The following is a 25,217-nucleotide window of genomic DNA, read 5'->3' on the forward strand; positions in this document are numbered from 1 at the left end:
TATCATTGCATGAGCAAGGCAAGTGGCTTCATTTTCGCTCAACACGTCTCGCGCATATGCGCGACCTGCCTCGGCGCGTGCCTTCCCGTCAGCTCGCGCATATGCGCGCCCTTCATCCGCGCATGTGCGCCATATTCTCTGGAATTCACCTTTGGCTACCGAACACCCCGCGCATATGCGCGCCAACTCTTGGCGCATATGCGCCACATTCTCTGGACTCGGTATATGGCAATGCACCTCTTCGCGCATATGCGCGCCCTCAAGCCGCGCATGTGCGCGCAAAGTTCTGTCCGCGTAAAAAGCTTCTCGCACAGCTCGCGCATATGCGCGCTATCTCGCCGCGCATATGCGCGAGACCTTCGGGTCTCACACCCCACTCAACTTATGTCATTCCAATTCCTTCCTCGAAGTGGTCCGTCTATCAGCCGATCAATTTATAATTTAAGCAATCTCAGATTACCGTGATAAAATCTCAGGCATTACAATTTATTTATGTTGTTATTGTTTTAATAATGGATTTTTAATTTTTTTAAAAAAAATCTCAAAAGAAGATATAAACTATTGAGAATAATAGGTCTAACCTATAAATTTAATTGGGTATTTGGATCATATATAAGTAGGATTCTTTAAGATCCGACTCCATCCACATACCCAAAAATCACCATAATTGATTACTTATTTATTTAATCGGATAAAAAATCCCACCACACCCTCCTATATTCAGGTCAGGCATCGGATTTTTCGTCAGATTCGAAAGAAATTGCCATCCATAATGGTCGTGATTAGGTCAATGATATATTTACTAGAGTTTTCAAGCAGGATAATTATATTTTTATCTTTTTTTACACCATTTCCATATTTTATTTTTAATCACCGATGAAGTTTATAGTTTAAAAATTATCTATCCATATATCTACAAAAGAATATTTTTGTGATATTTCGCTTCAATTTGATTTTATTATTTTAGTGGAATTTAGTTAAGAACAAGTATCAATTTCTTTTTATCCCAATTAACTCACATATATGTACATGATGAATGCTCAATAAATCAATTTTCTCTAAATATAAAATAGCGTCAGTAGATATCATTTCCACATGTAGGTATGAAAAAAATCATGTTCTAACAATTTTTTAAAAAAAAGTAAATGTAGGTATGAAAAATTCATGTTCTAAGAATCAAAAAAATAAAGTAATAGGAGTTTTTCTTAAAATTATATTTTAATAAGAGAAATAATTGGCATGAAAATTAAAATTGAAAATTATTAAAAAATTTAACGAAAACAAGCCTGGTCAAATCTGTCAGTGGAATTTGTTAACTTGATCATTGATGCAACTGAGATCAATTCGTGTTAGAATGTTAATCATTCAACATTTGATTCAATCTACATAAACAAACACACAATTGTTCTTAATGTAGTCACATGTTTCAATAAGAATTATATTTTCAAAACCAGAAAATAATTCATCTTAGTTGCTCTTAAAATTAGAATGATTAAATAATTATGGGTTTACATCTAATTTAGAGTGTTTTGTTACATACAATTTTAGGAAAGTTTGCCCATTTTAATGATAAAAAAAACACAAGCATATACACTTGACATTCAAACAAATCCATATAATGGAAACTTACTCAAATTTCATTAGTCAACTACAGGTAAGACCATAATATTGAACAAAAAAATATGGGTTAATTACCTATGTCATTCCTATGAAATCTCGAGATTGCTAAAACTCGTAATATATCTATTCAATTTCATGTTTTCAAATCTTTAACACACACACTTGAAAATATGTAGAAACAAAGGTGCATGTACTTAAGATTTTGAAAACATGATAATGTTTGTTCTCAAGATTTGTAAACATAGAGAATTGATATATCATTTTTTTCATGGAACTTTTTTAATTAGCAATCTCGAGATTTCATTGAGGTTGTATTTGTAATTAAGAAAAAAATACAAATATGAAAGTGAATATTAAAAGAAAAAAAAAATTTTGTTTATGTATTCTTCAACCTTAGGTCGTACAATTAAATTTACGTAGTTACATATCTCTACAATAGTATAATATTATCAAATTTGACTCTAAACTCTTGTGAATTTGTCTTTGGACTTTCTTGTGGCTCGAGGTCAATGAGATGCTCTAGTTAATATGAAATTGGAGGAAGTTCAAAAGGTTGCAACTCTCATCCGGTTGAGTTCTCGCAATCAGTCTTTCTCTCCATCAATTCTCCCCCATAACTCGATGATAATCGGACGAGGTCTACTAACAGTTATATTGACACTGGGCCTCACATAGCTAGGGGAAAATCAAAGATACACAGCCAAACCTCATGGGGATAATCGTTCTTCTTAGGTTAGGGAAGGATTGGGGTTACCCCCGATTCATAATGGATGTTGCTGTAATAAGCAGTGACTTGACTGTTGGAGTAATAACCTAAATTAGGCTATCCTTGTTGCTAACTTTCTGGGGAATGCCACCTGCTTCAACTCTTGCATTAGATTTCAAGTCGGGATTTAAAATGAATTAAAATTCGCAATTAGAATGTTCCTAAAGGCCCCGATGAATTCTTAATGATGAAACATATAATTATATTTCCATTTCTAATATGATACGATCCATTCGTTCGTATAATTATTTACTCAATCGCAGATATTTCTGGAACACCTAGGGACAATAAATTTTGAAAGAAATATTATCAACTTTTTTCAGATACGAATCTATCTAATTCAGAAGGGAAGTACTTGCCCTCATTCTCCCACTTTCCGTCTTACTCAAATGGTTCTTTAGTAACTTCTAGAACATGACATTGGTTGCATTCTCAACGAAGGTAGTTGGTGCCTCCGACCGTCAATTTTTGTATTTAATTTCCCACTGTTTTCTTTGTTTCTTCGCTTGATTGGTCCATGATTTCAGGCCCCAACTCTAGGGGGAGGCAGCCGCCTAGGGCTTTTCCTTTGTTGCGACCTTCAAATTATTAGGAAACAAGACCTTCATTTTGGGCTTTCTTTTAAATTTGATGTGAGCCAAACGTATCGATTAGTCAATCAAGCCCGAAAAAGAAACACGTCACTTATTCTGATTTCTCAAGTTTCATACTTCCATTCTCAAGTTTCATCAAAACTAAAGGTTATAAAGAACTATCCTCGATCAACTATGTCACATGATAGATATAATGGTTTGAACAAATTGTCAGTTGTAAAAAAGATGGTAGCTAAGCTTAATTACGGTTATTAAATTGACAATTTTGCACAACAAAAAGCGCGAAAAATATTAACATTTTGTCACCATATTTAGTTTATATATGTCATTTCATATAATTTTAAAAATTTACATAACATATGGATATTGCTGATAATTATATGCATTTAATTATCAACTAATATATAATATTTTATGTTGAATACAAAAAATTATAAAGGACCTTATCCTAAAAATTAGTCTAGAGTCTCCAATTTTTTTGAGAAAGCTGTGCATGAAATCTTTCGCGTAAATAACCGATAAACACCACAAAGTTAAGCTTTATTTGATTAAAGATTATCTTTAAACTAATTAGACTACAAAGTTAGGCATTTGATTATTAAAGATTATCTTTAAACCAAAATAGTTGCTGTGAGAATAACTTCACGAGTTCACATCATGCATGGTCACGCCCGCTATTCTCATTGTAAGCATAATAGCCATAGCCATACCAGGAAAGCTGAATCTATTCCACTAGGATAGGGTGTGGGTTTAGGCAGAAATATGGTAAGAAGATGCGAGCTATCTCGAGGGAGCATCTCATTAAATGAAAATATAATTTTTGGGTAATTTTTTATGTACAAGTTCGAAGAAATATGTTGCGCTTATCTTAGCTATCTGAATTTACATGCTAATATAGTTTCATCATATAAAGGTTGTATGATATCATGTAATTTTTATATAATAGTACCATGATTTTTAATTGAGAAAATAATTTTTTGATCTGTTAACTTATCTAATTTTAGGTTTTAATCAATTATGTTTGGTTTCGATATACTAAATTTTTATTTCGATTATTTTGGTCTCATGGCTGACGTGACATTTTACAAGTCTAACAATTTTCGATAACACATCAGCTTTTTTCGATGTCATGTCAACATTTTTTTATAACCATATCAGCAACTCTGAACCAAAATATCTGGATCTACATAATCAACTACTCAGCTATTTCAAATTTATTTTGATTCGAATCTTAAACATCTTAAGCTATATACGACTGCACACATACTCTTAATTTATTTATATAAAAAAAATCATAACTCATGAAATATTTAATGTATTTTAATTAAAGTATATTTTGTTATGTTTGATTTTCAGTGTCTTCAAGGTCAATTTTGTATAGATTATATTGAATTGAATTACTAACAAGCTTGTGAAAATTTAACATATGAAAACTCGAATTTAAATATATAAATTATAAACACATGTTTATGCAAAATTAATAAATATTATTGGAAATTATTTACGATCATTAAATTGAATAATAAGAAGCTTCTCAACTCTTTTATTATGTTACCATCACTAACATCTATAGTGTTTTAACGATATTTAGGTCAATATTTTTGCAATTTACTTTTTGTTCTTTCTAATTTCTCAATGATTTTTTTTTCATAAACAAACATGTTTTTATAATTTATTTTGATTTAAATTTTGTGAAAATTATATTTGGGGTCCTCTAATTTGAAAGTTTTTATATTTTTGATAAAGTTATTAGTTAATTCAATGTCTTAGTCCATTAATTTGATTGTTTTTTTTTACAATTGTAATATTTTTTTATCAGAGTGATGCCGTGGAATCCGATACGTCAACGATTTTTGGTGTCACGTCATCATTTTCAGGTGCCACGTCAGCATTTCAATGATAAATGATTGAAATTGAAAAAATTGCAAATTAGTGGACTAAAACAATGAATTGATCGATAACAAAATCAAAAATGAAAACATGCAAATTACAAGTGATAGGATTTTATGTTTTGGTGTAAAAAAAGAACTGATAAATCAAGTGATCATCTCTAAACATTGATAAAGAACTGATAAATTAGTTGGGAGTTGTCGTCTTGGCTGATGTTGAGTGTTTCTAGTAATCAAAAAATTATTAAATTTGAATAAGAAGTACATATAAAAATGTGGATGAAATAAATCATTTATCCACATACATTATATGATATGATACTAGAACAATATTTTTGTAAAGCTGTTAAAATGAGAAAGACATATGTTGAAAATCAATAAATTTTTTTTATTTTTTCCCACTAATTCTAATAATAAATAAAATAAATTTAATAATTAATTTTTTTTAATTCCTCTCATAGATTCTATTTTATTTAAGTCTCCCCATAATTATGTATTAGCAAATAGTACTTAATTATAACAATAATTTCACGGTAATTTATTTGCATTTGTAGAGTTATTCTCATGCACATGTATAATGACAATTATATTGACAAAAAGATAATCGAACATTTTTCTTTAATAAATTGAGTTCATTACTAAAAAGATTTTGATATATGCGGTTGAAATGTGTGGTTGAATATGATTATTTTATATAACATTGTTTGTCTTTTTTTTTGTTCGAATGTAGAAAAATAGTTGTCGAAATAAATTGTTGTTGAATCAGATAAATATTTTCAAATATGAGTTGAAAGAATGTAAATAGAATAATTTGGTGCAAATATTTATTAAATAACATGATAAATAATTGGTTTATAATTAAATTATTATAAGTTAATTAGGAAAATATATGTATTAAGTTTTTTGATTAGAAAATTATATGCATTAAGTTTTTGATTTATAATTATTTACTATATATTGTTAATGTGGATGTGAGTTAAATGAATCGATTTGGATATATACTATTAAATTTACATCCACCTCTCCACTTGTCATTGCATTGTATGTGTTTACTATTTAATTTACGTTATTTATTTATTTTATAATTGTTACTATTAAATTTATATTTTCATTTCATTATAATATAACTATTGGTCCTGAAAATTTTAATATAATAATTATTATTTTAATTAACTTTAGTTGTTCAATTGTGAAAATCTTAATCATGTACATAAATTGAAAGACTCATTAAAGACATTTATTTAAAATTTTAATATCATAAGACATACATAAAAGTTGTATTCTATATTATTTTTATTAACTTTAATTTTCTAATATAATTTATTCTTAGGTTGATGAGTATAATCTTCTCTTGTGTGTTAGTTACATATCTCACTTCATATTCATATTCATATTCATATTCATATTCATATTCATATTCATGTTCATGTTCATATGAAGCTCCCCCTCCGTGGAAAATATTTAATGCATTTTATATCTTCTTTCCTTCTCCAAGTTTAATTTGAAAAAGGCCAACTTTCATTTATTATGGCCTTCCAACTTTACTTTCTCTCACTTTTATTGACAGTAAATGCATAAAAAATAACAACATACTTATCAATAGAAAAATAGGTAGTTAATTAATTATTAATTAATTAAAAATAAAATATGTAAGAATTTTAATGAATAAATCTATATATTTTTTGTTAAATGGTCGAATGAATAGTATTTTTATTCACATACTTTGTAGACAAAAATTTGTGTGAGACGGTCTCACGGGTCGTATTTGTGAGACGGATCTCTTATTTGGGTAAAAAGTATTACTTTTTATGCTAAGAGTATTACTTTTTATTGTGAATATAGATAGGGTTGACCTGTCTCATAGATTAAGATCCGTGAGACGGTCTCACATGAGGCCCAGTAATATCAAATCGTTTTGTTAATATAATCCTTTTAAAAAATATATATATATTAGAACTTATCTATTTATACAGAGAGAGGAAGTTGTTATATACCTAATTTCTCTTATATTTATGGAGCGCAGTTGCACACTTTTTCTTGTGCATATCAACAAAAAAGACAACCATGGAAGCAAAAATGAAATCACAAGCACATCAGAAAGAAGAAGAAGCTGCTCGGTTGGAAACGTGGAAGTATGCGTTTGCTTTCGCTCCAATAGCAGTTCTAAAATGTGCCATAGAACTCCAAATATCTGAGACTGTCGAACGCCACGGCGGATCCATCATGCTCCCCGAGCTATCCACCGCCTTACGCTGTTCCCCCTCTGCCCTTCACCGTATCATGAGATACTTGATTCACCATGGTTTCTTCAAGCAAACTCGGATGATTCGAGACCAAGAATCATCAGTCTGCTACACCCAAACTCCACGATCTCGATTGCTGTTGAAAGATGGGATGGCTGCTCTAATCCTTCTTGAGAGCAGCCCGGAGACTCTTGGTCCATGGCATGGCCTAAGCAGACGTGCTTTGGTGAATGATGATTCTGCATCTGAGGCCTCGCACGGTGGGGTAGATTCGTGGGAACATGCAGAAGCGAATCCTGATCAGACTAAGTTGTTCAATGATGCGATGGCGTGCCATGCGAAGGTTGCTATGCTGGCAATCATTAAACAGTATCCTGAGGTGTTTGAGGGGATTCGCACTCTGGTGGATGTTGGTGGTGGTGATGGGACGGCTCTTAACATCTTGGTGAAGGCTTGCCCATGGATTCGAGGGGTTAACTATGACCGCCCTCCGGTCATATCCATGGCACCACGTCATGAAGGTGTCGAACATGTTGGTGGAGACATGTTTGAAATGGTTCCGAAGGGTGATGCCATTTTTCTTATGGTACGGTTTCTCTCGAGACAATATATCGTTCTAAACTTTGATGTCTTATATGCTAAAAGTCTGTCGGCACAAGTTTTTTATATAACAAGTCACAGCCAAGTACATATCTATATAAGTAGGGGATTTAAAGCACTAATTAAAACTGTTATATTCTTGATATTATAGTGGGTGTTACACAATTGGGGCGATGAAGAATGCATCCGAATATTGAGAAATTGTATGGACGCGATCCCAAAGGACAAGGGGAAGGTGATCATAGCGGATGCGGTGGTCAAAGAAGGTGAAGGGGAGGACGAGTATAGCAAGATTCATCTCGCACTGGACATGGTGATGATCTCTTTCATGGAGAAAGGAAAAGAGAGGACTTCTAAAGAATGGGAATACTTGCTGAATGAGGCCGGGTTTACGAAGTACACCGTGAAAGACACTAAGACTACTGTGTCTGTTATAGAGGCTTATCCATGATGTATCTTGATATGGCAATGGTGGTTCTCTTAAAAAATAAGAGGCATATTTTGAAAATAACTCTTTTTTAAAGATCAAATGTTTCTCAAACTTCAAAAAAAGAGTATCAATAAATGTGTAATTTTTTTAACGGTTTTAGATAGTTATAGACTACAGTAAAATCAAAATTTGTCTAACAAGAGTGATATCTATACCTGAAAAGATTACATATGAACATTTGATTCTATTCAAGTATGTCGAAATAATACACTTACCTGAAAATTTGATTCTATTCAACTATTTTGAATAATACCTGAAAAGATTACATAATAACATAGATAGGAAAAATGATTCAAAACACAGAAAACACCCTGTATAATAAGTAGAAGGAAAGCACTAGAAGAAACTGGAAGCTTGAAGTCCTTCGATTCAGGCTACTATTTGGTAGCATGGGAAAGGTGTCAGGAAGGGGCATTCGACAGTTATCACCATTGAAATATATTGCTCTAGGAAAACCCCATCCATTGCTAAGTGTAAATGAACTTGAATGTTTTTGCAAAAGTATCTCTGTAGTAACGGATCCCACTTGGCCCTTGTCTGCTTTCAAGAGGTTCGTGTTATGGAAAGCTTTTCCCCATAAAAGGGCAATATCTTCTGCAAAATATTATCTTCATCGGAAATTTTGTAATTAAAAAAATAAATTCCGAATTTTGAAAATATAAAATTCTGCTATGGAAACTACCTGGGACTCCAACGGTTGGAACTATGGCACTGTTGAAACTAAAAGCAGTCGAAGGCTGACCAAAGCCAGGATGTTGAACTAAAACATTCCAATCCAAGTAATTTTTTCCATAATTGAAATTTGAGACCGTTAATTTCACCCTCCAATGGTTAACATAAATGTTCATAATATGCCAGTGAACCCGAAGCGGACACATGTGGTCGGTGCAGTGGATCAGATTAATGTCCAGCAAATTCGATGGAAATACACCTTCGCTAATCAGGGACATGTGTAGAGAGTGTTTATTTAAAAGCAGTACAAATATGACTGAAAAGCAAACGCAACATGACACATAATTTACGTCATTCGACTATAAGACTAATAGGGCTACGTCAACGACACTATATCCAGATAGATGGAAAAATCTCTGATTGAATTTGTCTTTAATATAAAATACATTTATCACCTCTTTAAAATATCTCTTATAACTGAATCAAAATAAACTCGTAGCAAATATGCATGAAAATATTAAAATATCAAATGTAATTCTAAAATACATCTTAACTTTTAAAATATGCATGACAGAAATGCAGTTTTGAAGAAGGGGAGGTATGCTTCATATATTATTACAACAACACACCTTATACATGATTTTGTAAGTGGGTCAGCCATTCGACACCCACAGCTGCATGTAGGACATGATGTGATGGTGGGATTGTAAAATGTTGAAAGTGAAACACAGCAAATTGGTGTTTTGCTGGCAATATAACTGGAGTATGTGCAGGTTGATATCCATGTCCCTGTAAAATGAGAATACTGTTAGACAAGTCCTAGCGTATGAATGAACTAAGTTTCCTCCAATAGTCTGAATAGTGATAAGTAGATAAAACAGGCCTAATATGTAAGTCGGTAAACTTTTCGGTTTAGTGATAGGCAAAGTTGAATCACATTCATTCTACCATTCATGTAATTAAAACACTTACTCGAGACTTGCTCTTCTCGTCTGCCTCCAATGACTGAATATACTGTGGGACTGGAGTCCATGACTGGGCCACAAGTGTAACCTGGTCCTGGGGCAGCTAAGGTCAAATTCAAAGGCTTGTATCCAGTGCAATTCTCCTCCACATTACCAACCGTAACTTCAAAAGATGAGTAAGATGCAGAAGGGTTAATAAACAAGGAAGAAAGAATGCCACCTCGACAACAACCATCAGAACGGTTTTGTGCTGTTGCATCTGACATCAAATCGACTATTACAGGATCTGGTTTGCAAGAATGTGGCACATGGTATTTGAAGGATGAACAGTTTCCTTGTTGGATGGCAAAAGCACCAGCCATCGACCAAATAACCTCGTTTTTCGCCCACGTCCACCCAAGCTTCCAACCTGGTTCCTCCACATGACGATACCTATAGTTATTCTGGATGGTTACTCTGGCCTGAAATTACAAAGAGAATAATTTTTTCCGGAAAAGTAACAGATTTTAAACTCACATAATTTAGAATTGCAAGAATGACTAACCACATAGCCATCGTGTGTGTACTTAAGTGTGTCAAAGGTGACAGTAAAATTTCCATTTGGATCCAATGGGTCATAGCAATCTGCAGTGTGAAAATTTAAGGTGAGGAAAAAAAAAAAGTTAATCTCCAGATCTCAGAATTTGAGAAAGGCAGATTGCGATGACAATAAGGTAGCATGCCTGAAAGTCTGCAAATCATAACTAATGGTAGTAACTGAAAATAACGCCATATATGCGAAGTGATTGTATTCATTTCCGTTTTTGCGATCGAATAATATGAATCTTCAAGAGCTATAGGCTTGAGATAGAAAATGCTCTAAACCTACAAGGATAGGCCATCTAGGCAAGAGATTTTTTCCTGTACCATGATAACTGGGAAGATGGAAAATGGAATACAAGAAGAATCATCGGAAACACCAAATAAATAATGACAGACAAAATGAAGGCATAAATCATAAAATACCAAACAGTTATACATGGTAGATTCTCCTAAGATGTGTGTACACTAAGCAACAAAACATAAATAATTGGAATACTTTTGTTGTCTTTTCCACCATCAGCTCAGTGAAACTTGACGTGGATATCAAGGCATGTCATAATTGTCTACAAATTATACCGATAAACCAATAAGTAGCATATCAAAGTTCCCAGAAACTACCAGGAATTTACATAGCACAGCTAGAAAGAAATCTCATGCTACATCTTTTGCTACTTGATTCCCAAGATCTATGTCCTAAGCTGAAAATTCCACTACCGCGTGCCGGCAGAAATTCAAGTCTCGATAACCAAATGGTTCCGACTCTACAATCAACTACTCAACTGTTTCGATTTATTTTGATTGGAATTTTCTGAGGTGTGACTGCTTATAGATTCCTAATTTTTTTATTTAACTTTACCACAAAATGCATAAATCATGAATCACACAACAGAATAAAACTTGTGCTTAACTACAATATCAAATGAAGGTCAAAATAGCATGTTCAAATTTCAGCCATAGTGAACTGAAAAATCAAATTATTTATTCTGACCAAAATTTTAAATACTTAACAATAGTCATCCCCCTCATCAAACTCCATCGGCAATAAAAAATGGAATGCAAGAAATGATATGATCTTAAAAATAATACAAAAGGCACCAATATAAAAGCATCACTCAAATGATGATCCAGCCAAATGCATATGTAGAAAATACTGACCAAAAATCCCTCAATTTATTAAAATCTAATGCAGACACATTTTTTAATAACCAAATGTTGGAATATTCATGCACATTCCAAAAAGAAAACGATCGAGGACGGTGCATGAGAATGACACGAGGAAAAGGTGGGTCCAAATTCCCTATAATAAACAGACGAATCGCAAAAAGTAAACAGCCAATGAGTTAAAGATGCCGACTTTACCTGCTCAACAAGAACTTCATCACCTCCGCAGCGTATTCTTGACAAGAGTACTGTTTTATTCAAGCATTTTGTCCAACAACTACCAATCATGGATATTGCTTGGATTTACGTCTAACAACCGGAAAATTTAATGTTCAAGTAAAATACATAATAAGTGAATTCAGAGTATAGTGATAATCAAGAATTGATGGTGGGTTTCGTTTGCTGACATGCATCTAAATTTCTCATCAAGAATTTTGCCGAGTAAAACATGGACGAATTCTTTTCTCATTTTCTTTGTTTTTTCTAATATTTTGGTTTTGTCCCTACATCCAAGTTGCAACTTGCAAGCTCCGACTGTGGGCTTCACTTAAGTGACCCGAAAGCCCCATATAAGAAGCATATCTGATCTGGGCTTCCCCCAAGTGACCCAATAAGCCCACCAAAAATATCCAGACAAATTTGAATAAAAAACATTTACAGTTGGAAAAAGAAAAAAGAAAAAAGAAAAATTAAGAGAGATTTTTAAAAGTCTTTTTTAAAAAAAAAAAAAAAAAACCCAGTGTCCTTGCTTTTGTTAGGAGAAACTAAGTGCAAATATAGCCAAGATTTTCACCATAAATTATCTATTGAGATAATAAGATTTCGATAAATAAGTGCAATGTTTCATTATTTTTTTTAAGTGTTTTTCAATTGTATCTTCTCTATTATTATTATTTCTTTTTTTTTTTTGAAAAAATATATTTTCTTAAGTCAAATTCTCAATCCCAAACGCACTAAAATAAGATTGCACGTATTGCATATGGCAATACTGATTGATAGAGAACAAATTTGCATTCTAATATTTTTAAATCAAAATTGAAATGCAGAAAACTAAAAAAAATTATTTGAAATAGACATTTCTTTATTATTACTTTTTTGGCACAAAACAATAGCAAAATAATCTCCTCTAGGATTACCATTAGTTTCCCAATAATATTCTAGTTCCATTTTTATCTTTCAAACCAAAATTGTATCATAATTTGCTTGTGGATTCTTGATGGGTTTGAGATCTGCAAATTGCTGATTGATAAGAAATAAATTGCAAGACCTCCAAGAATCTCTTCTGTCCATAACTCAGAGCCTTTTGCCAAGCTAAATTTGCAACCATGGCTGCATTTTCCTTCATCTTCGCCAAATTTAAATCGATTTCTTGCTGGTGTTTCGCCACATATGGCCGCAGAAATGAACTGTAGAAATGCACAGTTGCCTACAAAAGCATACAAACACAATTACCATTGGTAAAAAAACAGTCGAACTTTAGCCTCTAATGATCACATACAGACTACTTACTCTTGTTTTAGGATGCCAAAGGCTTAAGACTAGTGCAAGCTTGGCTTCACCATATAGAGGTAACCTTGGGATAGAACGGCACAACACGTGACTAGTTGAGTTAGTCGCTATCCAACACTTGATTTCAAATTATTCGATGGTCGAAGGATCGAATTAACTTGTGTAAATGTGGATAGAAAACGAGACGAAGTAATATTTGTTGATTACCATGATATAATGTTATCGCCTACCCTTTCGCACACCGCAAGTAATGCAACTATAATCCTGCAAGAATCAGCAAAACAGAACAAAATATGTTGCTAAATTATTTGCAGTGAACTGGAAAAACTGAAGTGACATTATTATTTACAGAGGAAAGCATAAATTAATATACCAGTACTGACACCAAAATTTGAGTTGTTCGATCTCTAAATCATGCTTTTCAACAGTTTTGTAACATTCATACGCTGGATAAACACATCCCAATCCCATCCTGTGGTACAAAAGTAGGCACCCAAAAAAAAAAACATGCAAGTTTATGAATTTGTCTGAAATCCAAAATTACAAGAAACCAACCAAAAAAATAAGGAAAAGAAGTTGAAATTTCTCGCAAAACTTACAGTAATACTCTTGTTAGAAAAGAACCCATCATTTTGATTCCCCAAACCTGTAATCAAGCAAAAAAAAAATCAACCTGGGATCAGTGAGAACAAAAAGAAATATCGAGTTCCATCTTCCTGACACCATACTGCGTGGGAAATTGATTATATTTGTTAAATTCTGGCAGAGAATATGAACAAAATCACCTTTTTCAAGAAAAAATAGATTAATATTACTTGTAGAGATATTGAACTGGACTATTCTTCGAAATTAAGGACACGAGCGTCTGCATATGAAAGAGGGATTCGAATTAAGGAGCGAAACGTCGCGAATATCAGGAAGGGCACGTTAACTGTTAAATCACACAATCGACGTTTTATGGACCATACGAGAACGCGACTTTTACGTAATTTGGTGAAGTCGCGTTTATGTTCAAGAACTGATGAGTCACCTCCAATATTGTAACCGACCCAAAGCTGTCCAGTTACGGTTTTAGGATTAAAAACCAGTAGACTCGCCAAGTCAAACGTGTTAGACCTGCTTGGTTGGATCCGTTCCACCTAGTTCTATCCGGAGAGTCGGTTGTTTTTTATTTTTAAAAAAATTGTATGGCCATAGTCAACCAATCACGTGGTCGTTGGAGATTAATGGTCAAGATCAATGGTCACAATGAAGTGATCATTGTGCAACGATCGACCTACCCGCGGGTCGACTATTTAATTTGTTTTTGCTGAATTTTATTCTATAAATAATCACCACCTCCTTCATTTTTCACACAATTATCTCTCAATTCTCAATCATTAATTCCCAATTCTTTCTCAGTTATCAAACTATCGTGTCTCGATTATTAATTTATTGTTCATTTATTTTCTTAATTACTTCAATTTTATTTTTACACAGATGGCCTGATCAAGTGATGATAGGGGTGATAAGGGAAAGAGCATCATGTCCAAGTTCAAGGAGATTTCCTTCATTTAATGTTGACAACTATGATCTTGATTTTTCCGATGACGAACCAAATCAAGAAAAAGAGGCTTAACAAACACATCATCATCAAATTCAAGAAAGTATGAGCAATCCAAAGATGTCTAAACCTCTGTTGTGCCTCGTCCCACATATAATATATTCACCAAACATTTCGAAAAGATTGTGCTTCCCTCAAGTGATTTGCAAGCTAAATGTAAATATTGTTCAAAAAATTACAAATTTAAACAAAGAGGTGGTTATGGAAATTTAATGCGGCATGTTGAGAAAAATCATCCTGTGGAAATTGGTATTGGTCGTTTTTAAACTCAAATTCTGACAATTTTGTCTTAAATGGGTAACGATTCTCAACTTTTAAAATTTTTCAAATCTAAATTTAGAGGAAAAAACAACTAAATATTGTGCGAACAACTTTCTTTTAGTTTTAGTGAAAAATTATATTTCCAAAATTAACTTTCAACAAATACAAATATTTATAGTAGACGTATCCCACGAAATACACTCAAACGCACGCTTAAAAAATTAGTTGTTGGAAAAAAAATTAATTAAAAAATTTGCAAGTTTAGATAATAAAGTTTCTTTGTGTTCGAATAGTTTTAGTTATCATTGAAAAAGTTGTTCATATATGAGTATTACATATCATTGATAATTCTTGGAACATTCAAAAGAAATTGCTTGCATATAGATGTTTTAACGAATAACGCACGACACAAAATATTTCTCAAATTATGTTTGTTATTTTAGAAGAATATGGTTTAACTTCTCAAGTTTTTCAATTTCTTTAGATAATGCTAGTGCATATACTTCCTTCTAGTATTAATGAGCTCATTAGAATATGTAAACCATCACAATGTGGTAAAAATTTTCATATTAGATGCACATGTCGTATTTTAAATTTGTGTGTTTGAGATGGACTAAAAATTTAGAATCACATATTAAATTAATTAGGACCGTAATTCATTATCTAAGGATACATCCCAAGTTATGACACAAATTTTGCAAAATCAATGGTATGGGGCCAAAACTTGTTTGCACGAGACGTTGCAACTTTGTGGAATTCAATATATAAATTGTCATTGTCTTCTTTTGAATATAAATAATTATTATGTATATTTTTTTCATCAACATATTGAAGCTCGTGGTATTTATTTTTTTCATATCAATGGAACATATGCATTAGTATTTGTGCAAGTGTAAAAATGCTGAATGATATCAGTGACAAATTATCTAGTGTTTATTATCCTACTTTTCATTTAGTTTTAACCTGTTGTTGCAATATTATATTTAGTTTTAGTGAACACTTTAAATATAATGATAATATTTTAGTTCAATGCATTTATATCATGAATGCAAAATGAAAAAAAAATATTTTTTAGAAATTTGTAAAATATTTTTATGTGATTTGTTTGAGATCCTAGACTTAAATGAGATGGTTTACAAAAAATGTTAAAATTATATTATGATTCTTTAGACCGTATTATAAAAATAGTCCTTCTATTTAATTGATTTCGTTTAATATTAGAACCCATTTATATTATATTTATGATGAATATAACACCAAATATGGTGGACAAATTGTTTCACATGAAGCACAACTTACTACCGCTAGTAATATAACTTCTAAATTTACTAAAAGATAACTTGTATTAAGGCAACAAACGAAACGTCTACGAGGATACTCAAGTTGAAGTCAAAAAACTTGAGAATTATTTTACCAGGAGTTTTGATTTTAGTGATGCACATGAAAAAGTGTTCGACTTATTGTGATGATGGTTATAAAAACACAAATATATCCAATTTTATCTATAATGACAAACAAAATTCTAGTTTGCTCCGTTTCAACGGTTGCAGTAGAACAAGCTTTTAGTATCAGAGAAAATAAATTGAATGAGAAACATTCTAACTTAAAGCCGAAAAATTGGAAGCTCAATGTTTGTTAATGATTGGTCAAAAGTCGCTAGCCGAACACAATATATTAAAAATGATGAAGACCCAGACGAAACTGAAAGAAAATCCGCAATAATGACGAGAGGAAATTTAAGTGATTGAGCAACGTCACTCCTAAAGATAAATATGTAAAAGTAAGCGAATTACGCGAGCTTTGATTCTTCTACATCGAAAGAGGATATGTAGACAACTTATATAATTATGCTATATAGTTAAAACTTTATAAGTTCAAGCCATTTTTTATTATTATTTTTTGTCATTTAAATGTTTATTTAAATAATAATGTTTTAAAAAAACAAAAGAGTTGAACCGGACCCCTGAACCTGATGGTTAACTGGGCATGGACCCGGATCGCCGGATCCATAACCGTCCTAGACGGTTACACTTAAGGGTCGACGTTTTCCAGATCGATATCCACAGGGTTTGACCTGAACTGGCTCGCGGTCTCGGTGTTAACTAATTCTTATATAAAAAAATTTAGATATTACATTAAAATTAAGAATTTAGAGATGATTTTCATTTTCTAAAAGACTTGTGTATATGTATGTGCTGAATTTTTTGTTATTCATGTATTTCGTCACTTATAATTGTCCAGATAACAAGGTGTTCACAAAATAATGTTTTTTAATTGTTTGACAGAATTTTTGTGTGTGTGTGCGTGCCATGCATGAATTATGCCAGATGTGATAAAAGTGCGAAAATCTAACTTCTAACCAGACATTGCAAGTCTCGATTCTGCCGTCAGTTGTAGCACTATCCGTTTTGGATGCAACCTAAACTAAGAAACTAACGTATAAAAGTGAAGAGAACGAAGTCGGAAAAATCAACAGTTACAATAGATTTAACTTTGCTAATATGAACTAGTTTATGCATAATTTTTACAACGAGATGAAAGCAAAGCTAGAAACTTGGACTAAACTAGAGGAACACAAATTGAAATTGAAATAGAAATATTGCACCAAAACTAGTAATTAAATTTAAAATATTTTGACTGAGATTCTTGGCCCAATTAATTACACTTCTAAATTTGGCTAATTATTGATTTATATTTTTTTTACCGTATGAGTAAACTCGATTTCTTTTATCTTCACTTGTACAATTTGACCTAGGATTAACGTAGTTGGTGTCTCATAGTGTCCATGTTCGTGAGCAGTAAGCAGCAAATCTCCCTTTATTGTCTGGCCTGTCGGTTGTGTGCCGTTCACTCCAACATGACGAAAATTATGTAAATTGCTCTTGTGATTCGGAATGAACCCTTCATTGACCTACATACCGGGAAAAAAAAAATTGTTCTAGATTAACATTAACCAGAATAATGAAAATATTTGATTTTATATTGCTCAATCACTATACGAATGTTCGCTTCCATATATAATAAGATCTTGATAAGGGCTATGGACAGGTACCTCGCGTATCAATAAGAATCACGCAAACAAAGAATTCACATTTTGTATATATTATGTTTTTAACCATTATTGAGATGTCACATTGGTAATCTTATTGATGGGTACCAATTTTCGTGTTGTCTTCAAATTACATAATATTTTGCTTATTCTAATGTTTCGCAATTAATTATTCGATCACTCGATGTTTCCTCTTTGTGCGTGCTCCNGTGTGTGTGTGTGTTGGATGCTTGCTTCCGAGCACCCATGGGTATCGTGGGATGTTCGCGTGAACATCTGTCAGTAATTTAATGTTTTTCGCGAGATATTCGTGCGAAGATCTCACGATGTGTGCCCATCAACGAGTGTCGAGGATATCATATGTATGCTAGATTCAGGTGCCACTCTCAAATCTTATGTTACTTATTCTGGTCATATATTTTATATAAGCGTGATTCTATCAAATCTTATTCACTTACTTTAGTAATGTATTTAATAATTTTATCCATTTGCACTTGATAGATTGATTGTTGTGTTATTTGATGCTAGACTAGGTTAGATTAGGATATGTGTGGAGGCATTAGTTTTTGCTTTTTTAATTCCTCATTTCTTTTATTATTATTATTTTTATTATTATTTTTATTATTATTTTTATTATATATATATATTTTTTTTTTTCTACGTGCGAAAAATTATAGTTTATAAACTGTATGAATATATAAAAAGATAATTGGAGGATACACACTATTAGCACAATAAAAATGGATAGATTACAGTAATAAGAAAATTAAACAATATGATTAGAAAGGGGCAAAATATTGACAATGAAAAAAAGAAAAGAGGTACTTCAGTTCAAATAATCGATAACGAAAGAACAACTTCAAAAAAAAAAAAAATCGCAATTTTTGGTCATGTAAAATCGATGAATTTGCACTTTTAATCATGTAACTTGCATGTTTTTTTATTTCCGATCTTATGATGATGAATTTTCAATTTTAGTTATGTAACTTGTATGTGTTTTTCATTTTTGGTCATTAACTTGTATGTCTGTTTCATATTTTATCTTTGTTTTTATATCAAAAAACGTGATGAACTACGGTCTAGATAAGATCAAAAGTGGAAAAAAAAATACGAATTCCAGAACTAAAAATAAAAATTTACTGTAACACAACCAAAAATAAAAAAATATAAGTTACTTTACTAAAAATGCAAATTCATTGGTAATAATAACAAAAGTGAAAAAATTACAAATTGCAGGACTATCCATAAACATAACCTATTTTTTTATTTATAGGTTGTTTGTGTGTATTCATTTTCAAAGTTTATTTATTATTTCTCAATAAAGAAAATAATAATAATTTTTTAGCCTTCAATAAAAAAAAAAAGATATACGTGAATAAATTTTGGTTTTTTTCCTTTTTGAACAAACGTATCAGACATAAATATATTCTCGAATAATAAATTCACAACTGTCCTTTACTTCACTTCTATTTATTGTGAGTGGTTGCATACATTTTCTTTCACACAGCAATAATAAAGAAATTTAAAGGATGGAATCCAAAGCCAAAACACAATCACAACTCCAAGAAAAAGAAGCACAAGCTGCCCAGGTGGATATATGGAAGTACGTATTTGCTTTCACTCCAATGGCAGTACTAAAATGTGCTATAGAACTTCAAATATCTGAGACCGTTGAATCACATGGAGGATACATCACGCTCCCCGAGCTATCCGTCGCCTTGCACTGCTCCCCCTCTGCCCTCCACCGTATCATGAGATACTTGATTTACCACGGTTTCTTCAAGCAAACTCGGATCATTCGAGACCAAGAATCATCAGTCTGCTACACCCAAACGCCACATTCTCGATTGCTTTTGAAAGATGGCATGGCTGCTCTCATCCTGCTCGAAAGCAGCCCCGTGATGCTCGCCCCGTGGCATGGCCTAAGCGGACGTGCTATGCTGAAAGGTGCTTATCCGTTTGAGGCCGCACATGGCGGGGTCGACGTGTGGAAATATGCGGCAGCAAATCCTGATTATAGTAAATTAATCAATGATGCGATGGCATGCCATGCGAGGTTGGCTGTTTCAGCAATCGTTTATCAGTATCCTGAGGCGTTCGAGGGGATCAGTTCTTTGGTGGACGTTGGTGGTGGGGATGGGACGGCCCTTAACGCCTTGGTGAAGGCTTGTCCGTGGATTCGAGGGGTTAACTACGATCTCCCGCATGTCATTTCTGTCGCACCGCATCGTCAAGGTGTGGAGCATGTTGGTGGCGACATGTTCAAAATGGTTCCCAAGGGCGATGCCGCTTTTCTTATGGTACGTTACGTTTCTCCAACATATATATTTATTGATACAAATGACAAGTTACATGTATGTATAAAATATAAATAGGCGGTGTAAACCACTAATTAAAACGTTTATATTCTTGATTATATATATATATAGTGGGTGTTACACGATTGGAGCGACGACGAATGCATTCAAATACTGCGAAATTGTATGGAAGCAATTCCTACGGACAAGGGGAAGGTGATCATCGTGGAGGCGGTGGTCGAAGTAGGTGAAGGGGTTGATGAGTATAGCGAGGTTCGTTTGGCGTTGGACATGGTGATGATGGCTCACACGGAGCAAGGAAAAGAAAGAACTTGGGAAGAATGGGGATGCTTGTTGAACGAGGCTGGCTTTACAAAGTACACCGGGAAACGCATTGAAGATGTTGTATCTGTTATAGAAGCTTACCCATGATGGATCTTGAAACGGACATCCTCATTGTAAAATTAATTTGGTCAAAAGTGTGTGATGTAATAAATTGTAATGTTGGGGTGAATTCACATCCACCAAATGCAATAATTATGTTGTTATTCATATGTTTTATTTTCTTAAAATAGCTTTTCTTTTTTATTTCATTTTTAACAATGAAATGCCACTCAAACTCAAAAACCACTTCGCATTGTGCTCATCGTTTTCCATCTAAAATTAGTAAAGAGCATATTCAACAAACCCTAAAAAAATTATTGCATTTTGATCTTTCATATTTGTCTCTTTACGATTTTTATCATATATATTGTCAAATTTTATAATTAGTCTATTATCTTTGTTCTTTCATAATTTTAGTATTTTTCCGACGTGCCACTTAATTTATAATGTTACATCAGCAGTACTCCAGATAAAAAATGATTAAATTTTCCAAAAATCGGAGGTACTAATACCGAAATTTGATAATTTAAATGACTAAAAATTATAAAGAAGCTAAAACACATGACCACAAATACATGTTTCCCTCAAAAACTAATAAAATTGAAAATTTCAAAAATATTGATATCCTGCCAATTTGTCTTAATTGTTGATTTTTCGAATTTTTTTTTAAAAAAATACATGAATGGACATATTAAAGAAATTGTTTGGGGACGACAATAATTAAAGAGTTGTTGAAAAATTATTTAAAAATGTGTTAAATATTTGTGTTGAAATGTGAATGTTGAATGTTGAAAATTAGGTAAAATTAGGTGTTGAATATTGAAAATTAGTGTGTGATGATGTAGGTAATGATGTATTTTATTTTTGGATTATTTGTAAAAATTTTCTATAAATAGATCTCTCATTTGTGAAGAAAATCACAATTGAGTTGAGAGAAAAATATTATAAAGTGTGTAGTGTGATAATTTTGAGAGTTTGAGATTTTTACTTTTTTACCGTAAATTTTTACTTTTTCACAACACGTTATCAGCACGAAGCTCTAAAAGTCCTCCATATTTTTCCAAGCTCCGAACAGAAGAAAAAGGTAACAAAAGTAATAATATTTATTTTACTGTTATTTATTTATTGTTTATATATGTAATATATAATATAATGTTATTGTTAGAAATAATAAAAATAATTTTTTCAAAAACTTGTTATAAATCCTGGGAGGATGTTAAGACGACATCCCACACTCCCGGTAAGGGATACGACAAGTATAAAAGCCTATAAGGTTTTTTAAACAAAATAACTTATGACACCTAATTATAATAATGTGATATGATATACATAATTATTTAAATATGACTAATATTATATACACCATATTATTACCATAAAATTATACAAATACATACATTTATTTTCTTATACACCAACGGTAATAAACGGTAACAAAACGGCTAGTTTTTGCTCTATAAATACAATCTCACAAATACATTCAATCACTCCAACTTTCTCTTCTTCTCTAAAAATTATTCTTCATCAAATTTTCGAAGAAAAAAAGAAGATGGCTTTCACGAGGTTATTTTTAATTATTTTGGTTATCATACTCACCAGTCTTGTATTTATCGGAGAATATCCTCCTCGTGTGTTTTCTTTATTTTTACGAATACTTGTACTTGTTGTTTATCCATTACTTTGTATTGCAATATTCATTAACTAATAAAATGCATCGTAATTTTTAGTACCACCATGGCAAACTTGGCAAAGCTCGAATTCATCGCTCTTGATATTACTGGGAAAAACTATATGCCATGGACTCTTGATGTAGAAATGCATCTTGAGTCATTGGGTCTAAGCGAGACCATTAAAGAAAATGGTATATCTTCATCACAAGAAAAAGCAAAAGCTATAATATTTTTACGACGACACCTTGATGAAGGTTTAAAATGTGAATATCTCATCGAAAAAGATCCCATGGCTCTGTGGAAAGGATTAAAAGAGAGATTTGAACATATAAGGGAAGTTATACTTCCGACCGCCCGTGATGAATGGAATATGTTAAGATTCCAAGACTTTAAAAAAGTCAGTGATTACAATTCAGCGATGTATAGAATAATCTCGCAGTTAAAATTTTGTGGACATGAGGTTACAGAATCGGAAATGCTTGAAAAAACATTTTCCACGTTTCACGCATCAAATATAACACTACAGCAACAATATAGAGTGCGTGGATTTGCGAGATATTCTGAACTCATCGCCTGTCTTCTTGTGGCGGAAAAGAACAACGAGCTATTAATGAGAAATCATCAGTCCCGACCCACTGGATCAACAGCATTTCCAGAAGTAAATGCTGTAAGCAAAAATGAATTTAAACCTGGAAACCAAAATCAAAGTTACAGACAAGATTTTGGTCGAGGACAAAATCGAGGTCGTGGTCGTGGTCGTGGACGTGGACGTGGACGTGGAAGTGGTCGTGGTCGTGGACGCGGCCGTGGTTTTGAAAATAATCGAGATAGTTATTTCTATAACTCATCTCAAAAGAACGTCCCAAACCACCCACCGAAAAGGCATCAAGAGAATATGAGTGTTAATGAGAATCACTCAAAAAGATTTGAAAGTTCTTGTTTCAGATGTGGTACTCCAGGACATTGGTCCCGTATTTGTCGAGCCCCTGAGCACCTTTGTAAACTTTATAAAGAATCAATAAAGGGGAAAGAAAAGGAGACCAACTTTACTGAACACAGTGAACCTTTGAGTGGTTCAACTCATTTTGATGCTGGAGATTTTCTGATTGATTTCTCAGATAATGATCAATTTGATGGTGGAATAAATATGTAAAATATTTTATTTTTTATGTATTCGTATGATAATGTTTTATAGTGTGTTATATTGTATTGTATTTTATTGTCAATAATTTTATTTCATTGCATATTTTTTTGAAGTTCAAATATGGAAAATGCTACGAACCAAGCTGAAGTTTGCATACCTGATAGTGGTACAACGCACACTATCCTCCGAGATAAAAGATATTTCTTGGAACTAAAACCAACAAAAACAACGGTGAATACAATATCAGGTCCTGTAGACTTGATTAAAGGATGTGGTAAAGCACAATTTTTGTTACCTAATGGTACAAAATTTTTGATCAATGATGCTTTATATTCACCACAATCGAAAAGAAATTTGTTGAGTTTTAATGATATATATTCCCATGGGTATGATACTCAAACAATGAATGAAGGGAATGAGAAATATATGTGTCTTACCACATATAAATCAGGAAAGAAATATGTGATTGAAAAACTACCAATGCTCCCTACTGGATTGCATTATACACATATACGTCCCATTGAATCAAACATGGTAATTGATAATTCTTCAATATTAACCAATTGGCATGATCGATTAGGACATCCTGGTTCAACAATGATGCGAAGAATTATAGAAAATACACATGGTCATCCATTGAAAGACCAGAAGATCTTTCAGAATAATAAGTTTCAATGTAAAGCATGTTCTCTTGGAAAACTTATTATAAGACCATCACCAGCCAAAATCCAAACTGAATCACCAATGTTTCTTGAACGTATTCAGGGTGATATTTGTGGACCAATCCATCCACCATGTGGACCATTCAGATACTTTATGGTATTGATTGATGCCTCCAGCAGATGGTCACATGTATGTTTATTGTCAACTCGAAATGTTGCATTTGCAAGATTACTTGCTCAAATAATAAAATTGAGGAATCAATTTCCCGATTATACAATCAAGAAAATTAGACTTGATAATGCTGGTGAATTTACTTCCCAGACTTTCAATGATTATTGTATGTCTATGGGAATCATTGTTGAGCATCCTGTTGCTCATGTACATACTCAAAATGGATTGGCTGAATCATTGATTAAACGTCTGCAAATGATTGCTAGACCAATGATTATGAAAACAAAGCTCCCTATTTCTATATGGGGACATGCAATTTTACATGCTGCTTCATTAATTCGCATCAGACCAAGTGCATATCATAAATACTCCCCATTGCAGCTTGCATTTGGTAAAGAACCAGACATTTCTCATCTGAGAATTTTTGGATGTATGGTGTATGTGCCTATTGCACCACCTCAACGAAAGAAAATGGGACCTCAAAGAAAGATTGGAATTTATATTGGTTATGATAGTCCATCGATCATTCGATATCTTGAACCACAGACAGGCGACGTGTTCACAGCACGTTTTGCTGATTGTCATTTTAATGAGGAAATCTTCCCAATGTTAGGGGGAGAACAGAAACATACCGAAAAAGAAATTACATGGTATGTATCATCATTGTTACATCTGGATCCAAGAACAAAACAATGTGAAAAAGATGTACAGCAAATTGTGCACTTGCAAAGAATAGCAAATCAAATACCAGATGCATTTGCAGACACAAAAGGGGTAACTAAATCATATATACATGCTGCAAATGCCCCTGCTCGAATTGAAATTCCGAAGAAACAAATTGAAGATAGTCATGATGTCATTAAACGCCTGAAGCGTGGAAGGCCA

The 25,217-nt window shown here is 32.7% G+C and overlaps 4 protein-coding genes across 6 annotated transcripts; 2 read left to right on the forward strand and 2 right to left on the reverse strand.

The window, feature by feature from the left end:
* Positions 1-6,887: 6,887 nt before the first annotated feature.
* On the forward strand, positions 6,888-8,290 carry LOC140984996 (flavonoid 4'-O-methyltransferase 3-like). The gene is made up of 2 exons (XM_073452710.1): positions 6,888-7,697; positions 7,863-8,290. Exons 1-2 carry the CDS (start codon positions 6,933-6,935, stop codon positions 8,160-8,162), a joined length of 1,065 nt encoding a protein of 354 aa, XP_073308811.1. The 5' UTR covers positions 6,888-6,932; the 3' UTR covers positions 8,163-8,290.
* A 191-nt stretch (positions 8,291-8,481) lies between these two features.
* Positions 8,482-12,091, reverse strand: LOC140984233 (COBRA-like protein 2). 2 transcript variants are annotated; one of them, XM_073451501.1, is made up of 6 exons: positions 11,780-12,091; positions 10,383-10,462; positions 9,846-10,299; positions 9,503-9,662; positions 8,884-9,137; positions 8,482-8,795 (listed from the first exon to the last, which is right to left on the reverse strand). In XM_073451501.1, exons 3-6 carry the CDS (start codon positions 10,198-10,200, stop codon positions 8,494-8,496), a joined length of 1,071 nt encoding a protein of 356 aa, XP_073307602.1. In that variant the 5' UTR covers positions 10,201-10,299; positions 10,383-10,462; positions 11,780-12,091; the 3' UTR covers positions 8,482-8,493. The 2 variants fall into 2 exon arrangements, with proteins under 2 accessions (XP_073307602.1, XP_073307601.1); XM_073451500.1 differs by lacking the exon at positions 10,383-10,462.
* A 599-nt stretch (positions 12,092-12,690) lies between these two features.
* LOC140983728 (putative HVA22-like protein g) lies at positions 12,691-14,016 on the reverse strand. Of its 2 annotated transcripts, XM_073450841.1 has the most exons (6): positions 13,876-14,016; positions 13,690-13,736; positions 13,464-13,562; positions 13,298-13,354; positions 13,091-13,154; positions 12,691-13,007 (listed from the first exon to the last, which is right to left on the reverse strand). In XM_073450841.1, the coding sequence occupies exons 2-6, from the start codon at positions 13,719-13,721 to the stop codon at positions 12,774-12,776; spliced, it is 486 nt and encodes a 161-aa protein (XP_073306942.1). In that variant the 5' UTR covers positions 13,722-13,736; positions 13,876-14,016; the 3' UTR covers positions 12,691-12,773. The 2 variants fall into 2 exon arrangements, with proteins under 2 accessions (XP_073306942.1, XP_073306941.1); XM_073450840.1 differs by having other exon boundaries at positions 13,690-14,016.
* A 5,454-nt stretch (positions 14,017-19,470) lies between these two features.
* LOC140985039 (flavonoid 4'-O-methyltransferase 3-like) lies at positions 19,471-20,859 on the forward strand. Its single transcript, XM_073452773.1, has 2 exons — positions 19,471-20,303; positions 20,433-20,859. Exons 1-2 carry the CDS (start codon positions 19,533-19,535, stop codon positions 20,730-20,732), a joined length of 1,071 nt encoding a protein of 356 aa, XP_073308874.1. The 5' UTR covers positions 19,471-19,532; the 3' UTR covers positions 20,733-20,859.
* The last annotated feature ends 4,358 nt before the right edge of the window (positions 20,860-25,217 follow it).

The sequence above is a fragment of the Primulina huaijiensis genome, chromosome 9, assembly GCF_012295235.1.
Source record: "Primulina huaijiensis isolate GDHJ02 chromosome 9, ASM1229523v2, whole genome shotgun sequence".
NCBI classification, from domain to species: Eukaryota; Viridiplantae; Streptophyta; class Magnoliopsida; order Lamiales; family Gesneriaceae; genus Primulina; species Primulina huaijiensis.

Coding starts and splice junctions, on each gene's coding strand:
- LOC140984233 (XM_073451500.1), bottom strand. CDS start 11,869: ATGATTGGTAGTTGTTGGACAAAATGCTTGAATAAAACAGTACTCTTG. Junction 9,663..9,845: donor ACGAGAAGAGCAAGTCTCGA/GTAAGTGTTTTA, acceptor CTCATTTTACAG/GGACATGGATATCAACCTGC. Junction 9,138..9,502: donor CTTACAAAATCATGTATAAG/GTGTGTTGTTGT, acceptor GTCCCTGATTAG/CGAAGGTGTATTTCCATCGA.
- LOC140984996 (XM_073452710.1), top strand. CDS start 6,933: ATGGAAGCAAAAATGAAATCACAAGCACATCAGAAAGAAGAAGAAGCT. Junction 7,698..7,862: donor GTGATGCCATTTTTCTTATG/GTACGGTTTCTC, acceptor TTGATATTATAG/TGGGTGTTACACAATTGGGG.
- LOC140983728 (XM_073450841.1), bottom strand. CDS start 13,721: ATGATGGGTTCTTTTCTAACAAGAGTATTACT. Junction 13,355..13,463: donor AAATTTTGGTGTCAGTACTG/GTATATTAATTT, acceptor TGATTCTTGCAG/GATTATAGTTGCATTACTTG. Junction 13,155..13,297: donor GGCGATAACATTATATCATG/GTAATCAACAAA, acceptor TTCTATCCCAAG/GTTACCTCTATATGGTGAAG.
- LOC140985039 (XM_073452773.1), top strand. CDS start 19,533: ATGGAATCCAAAGCCAAAACACAATCACAACTCCAAGAAAAAGAAGCA. Junction 20,304..20,432: donor GCGATGCCGCTTTTCTTATG/GTACGTTACGTT, acceptor ATATATATATAG/TGGGTGTTACACGATTGGAG.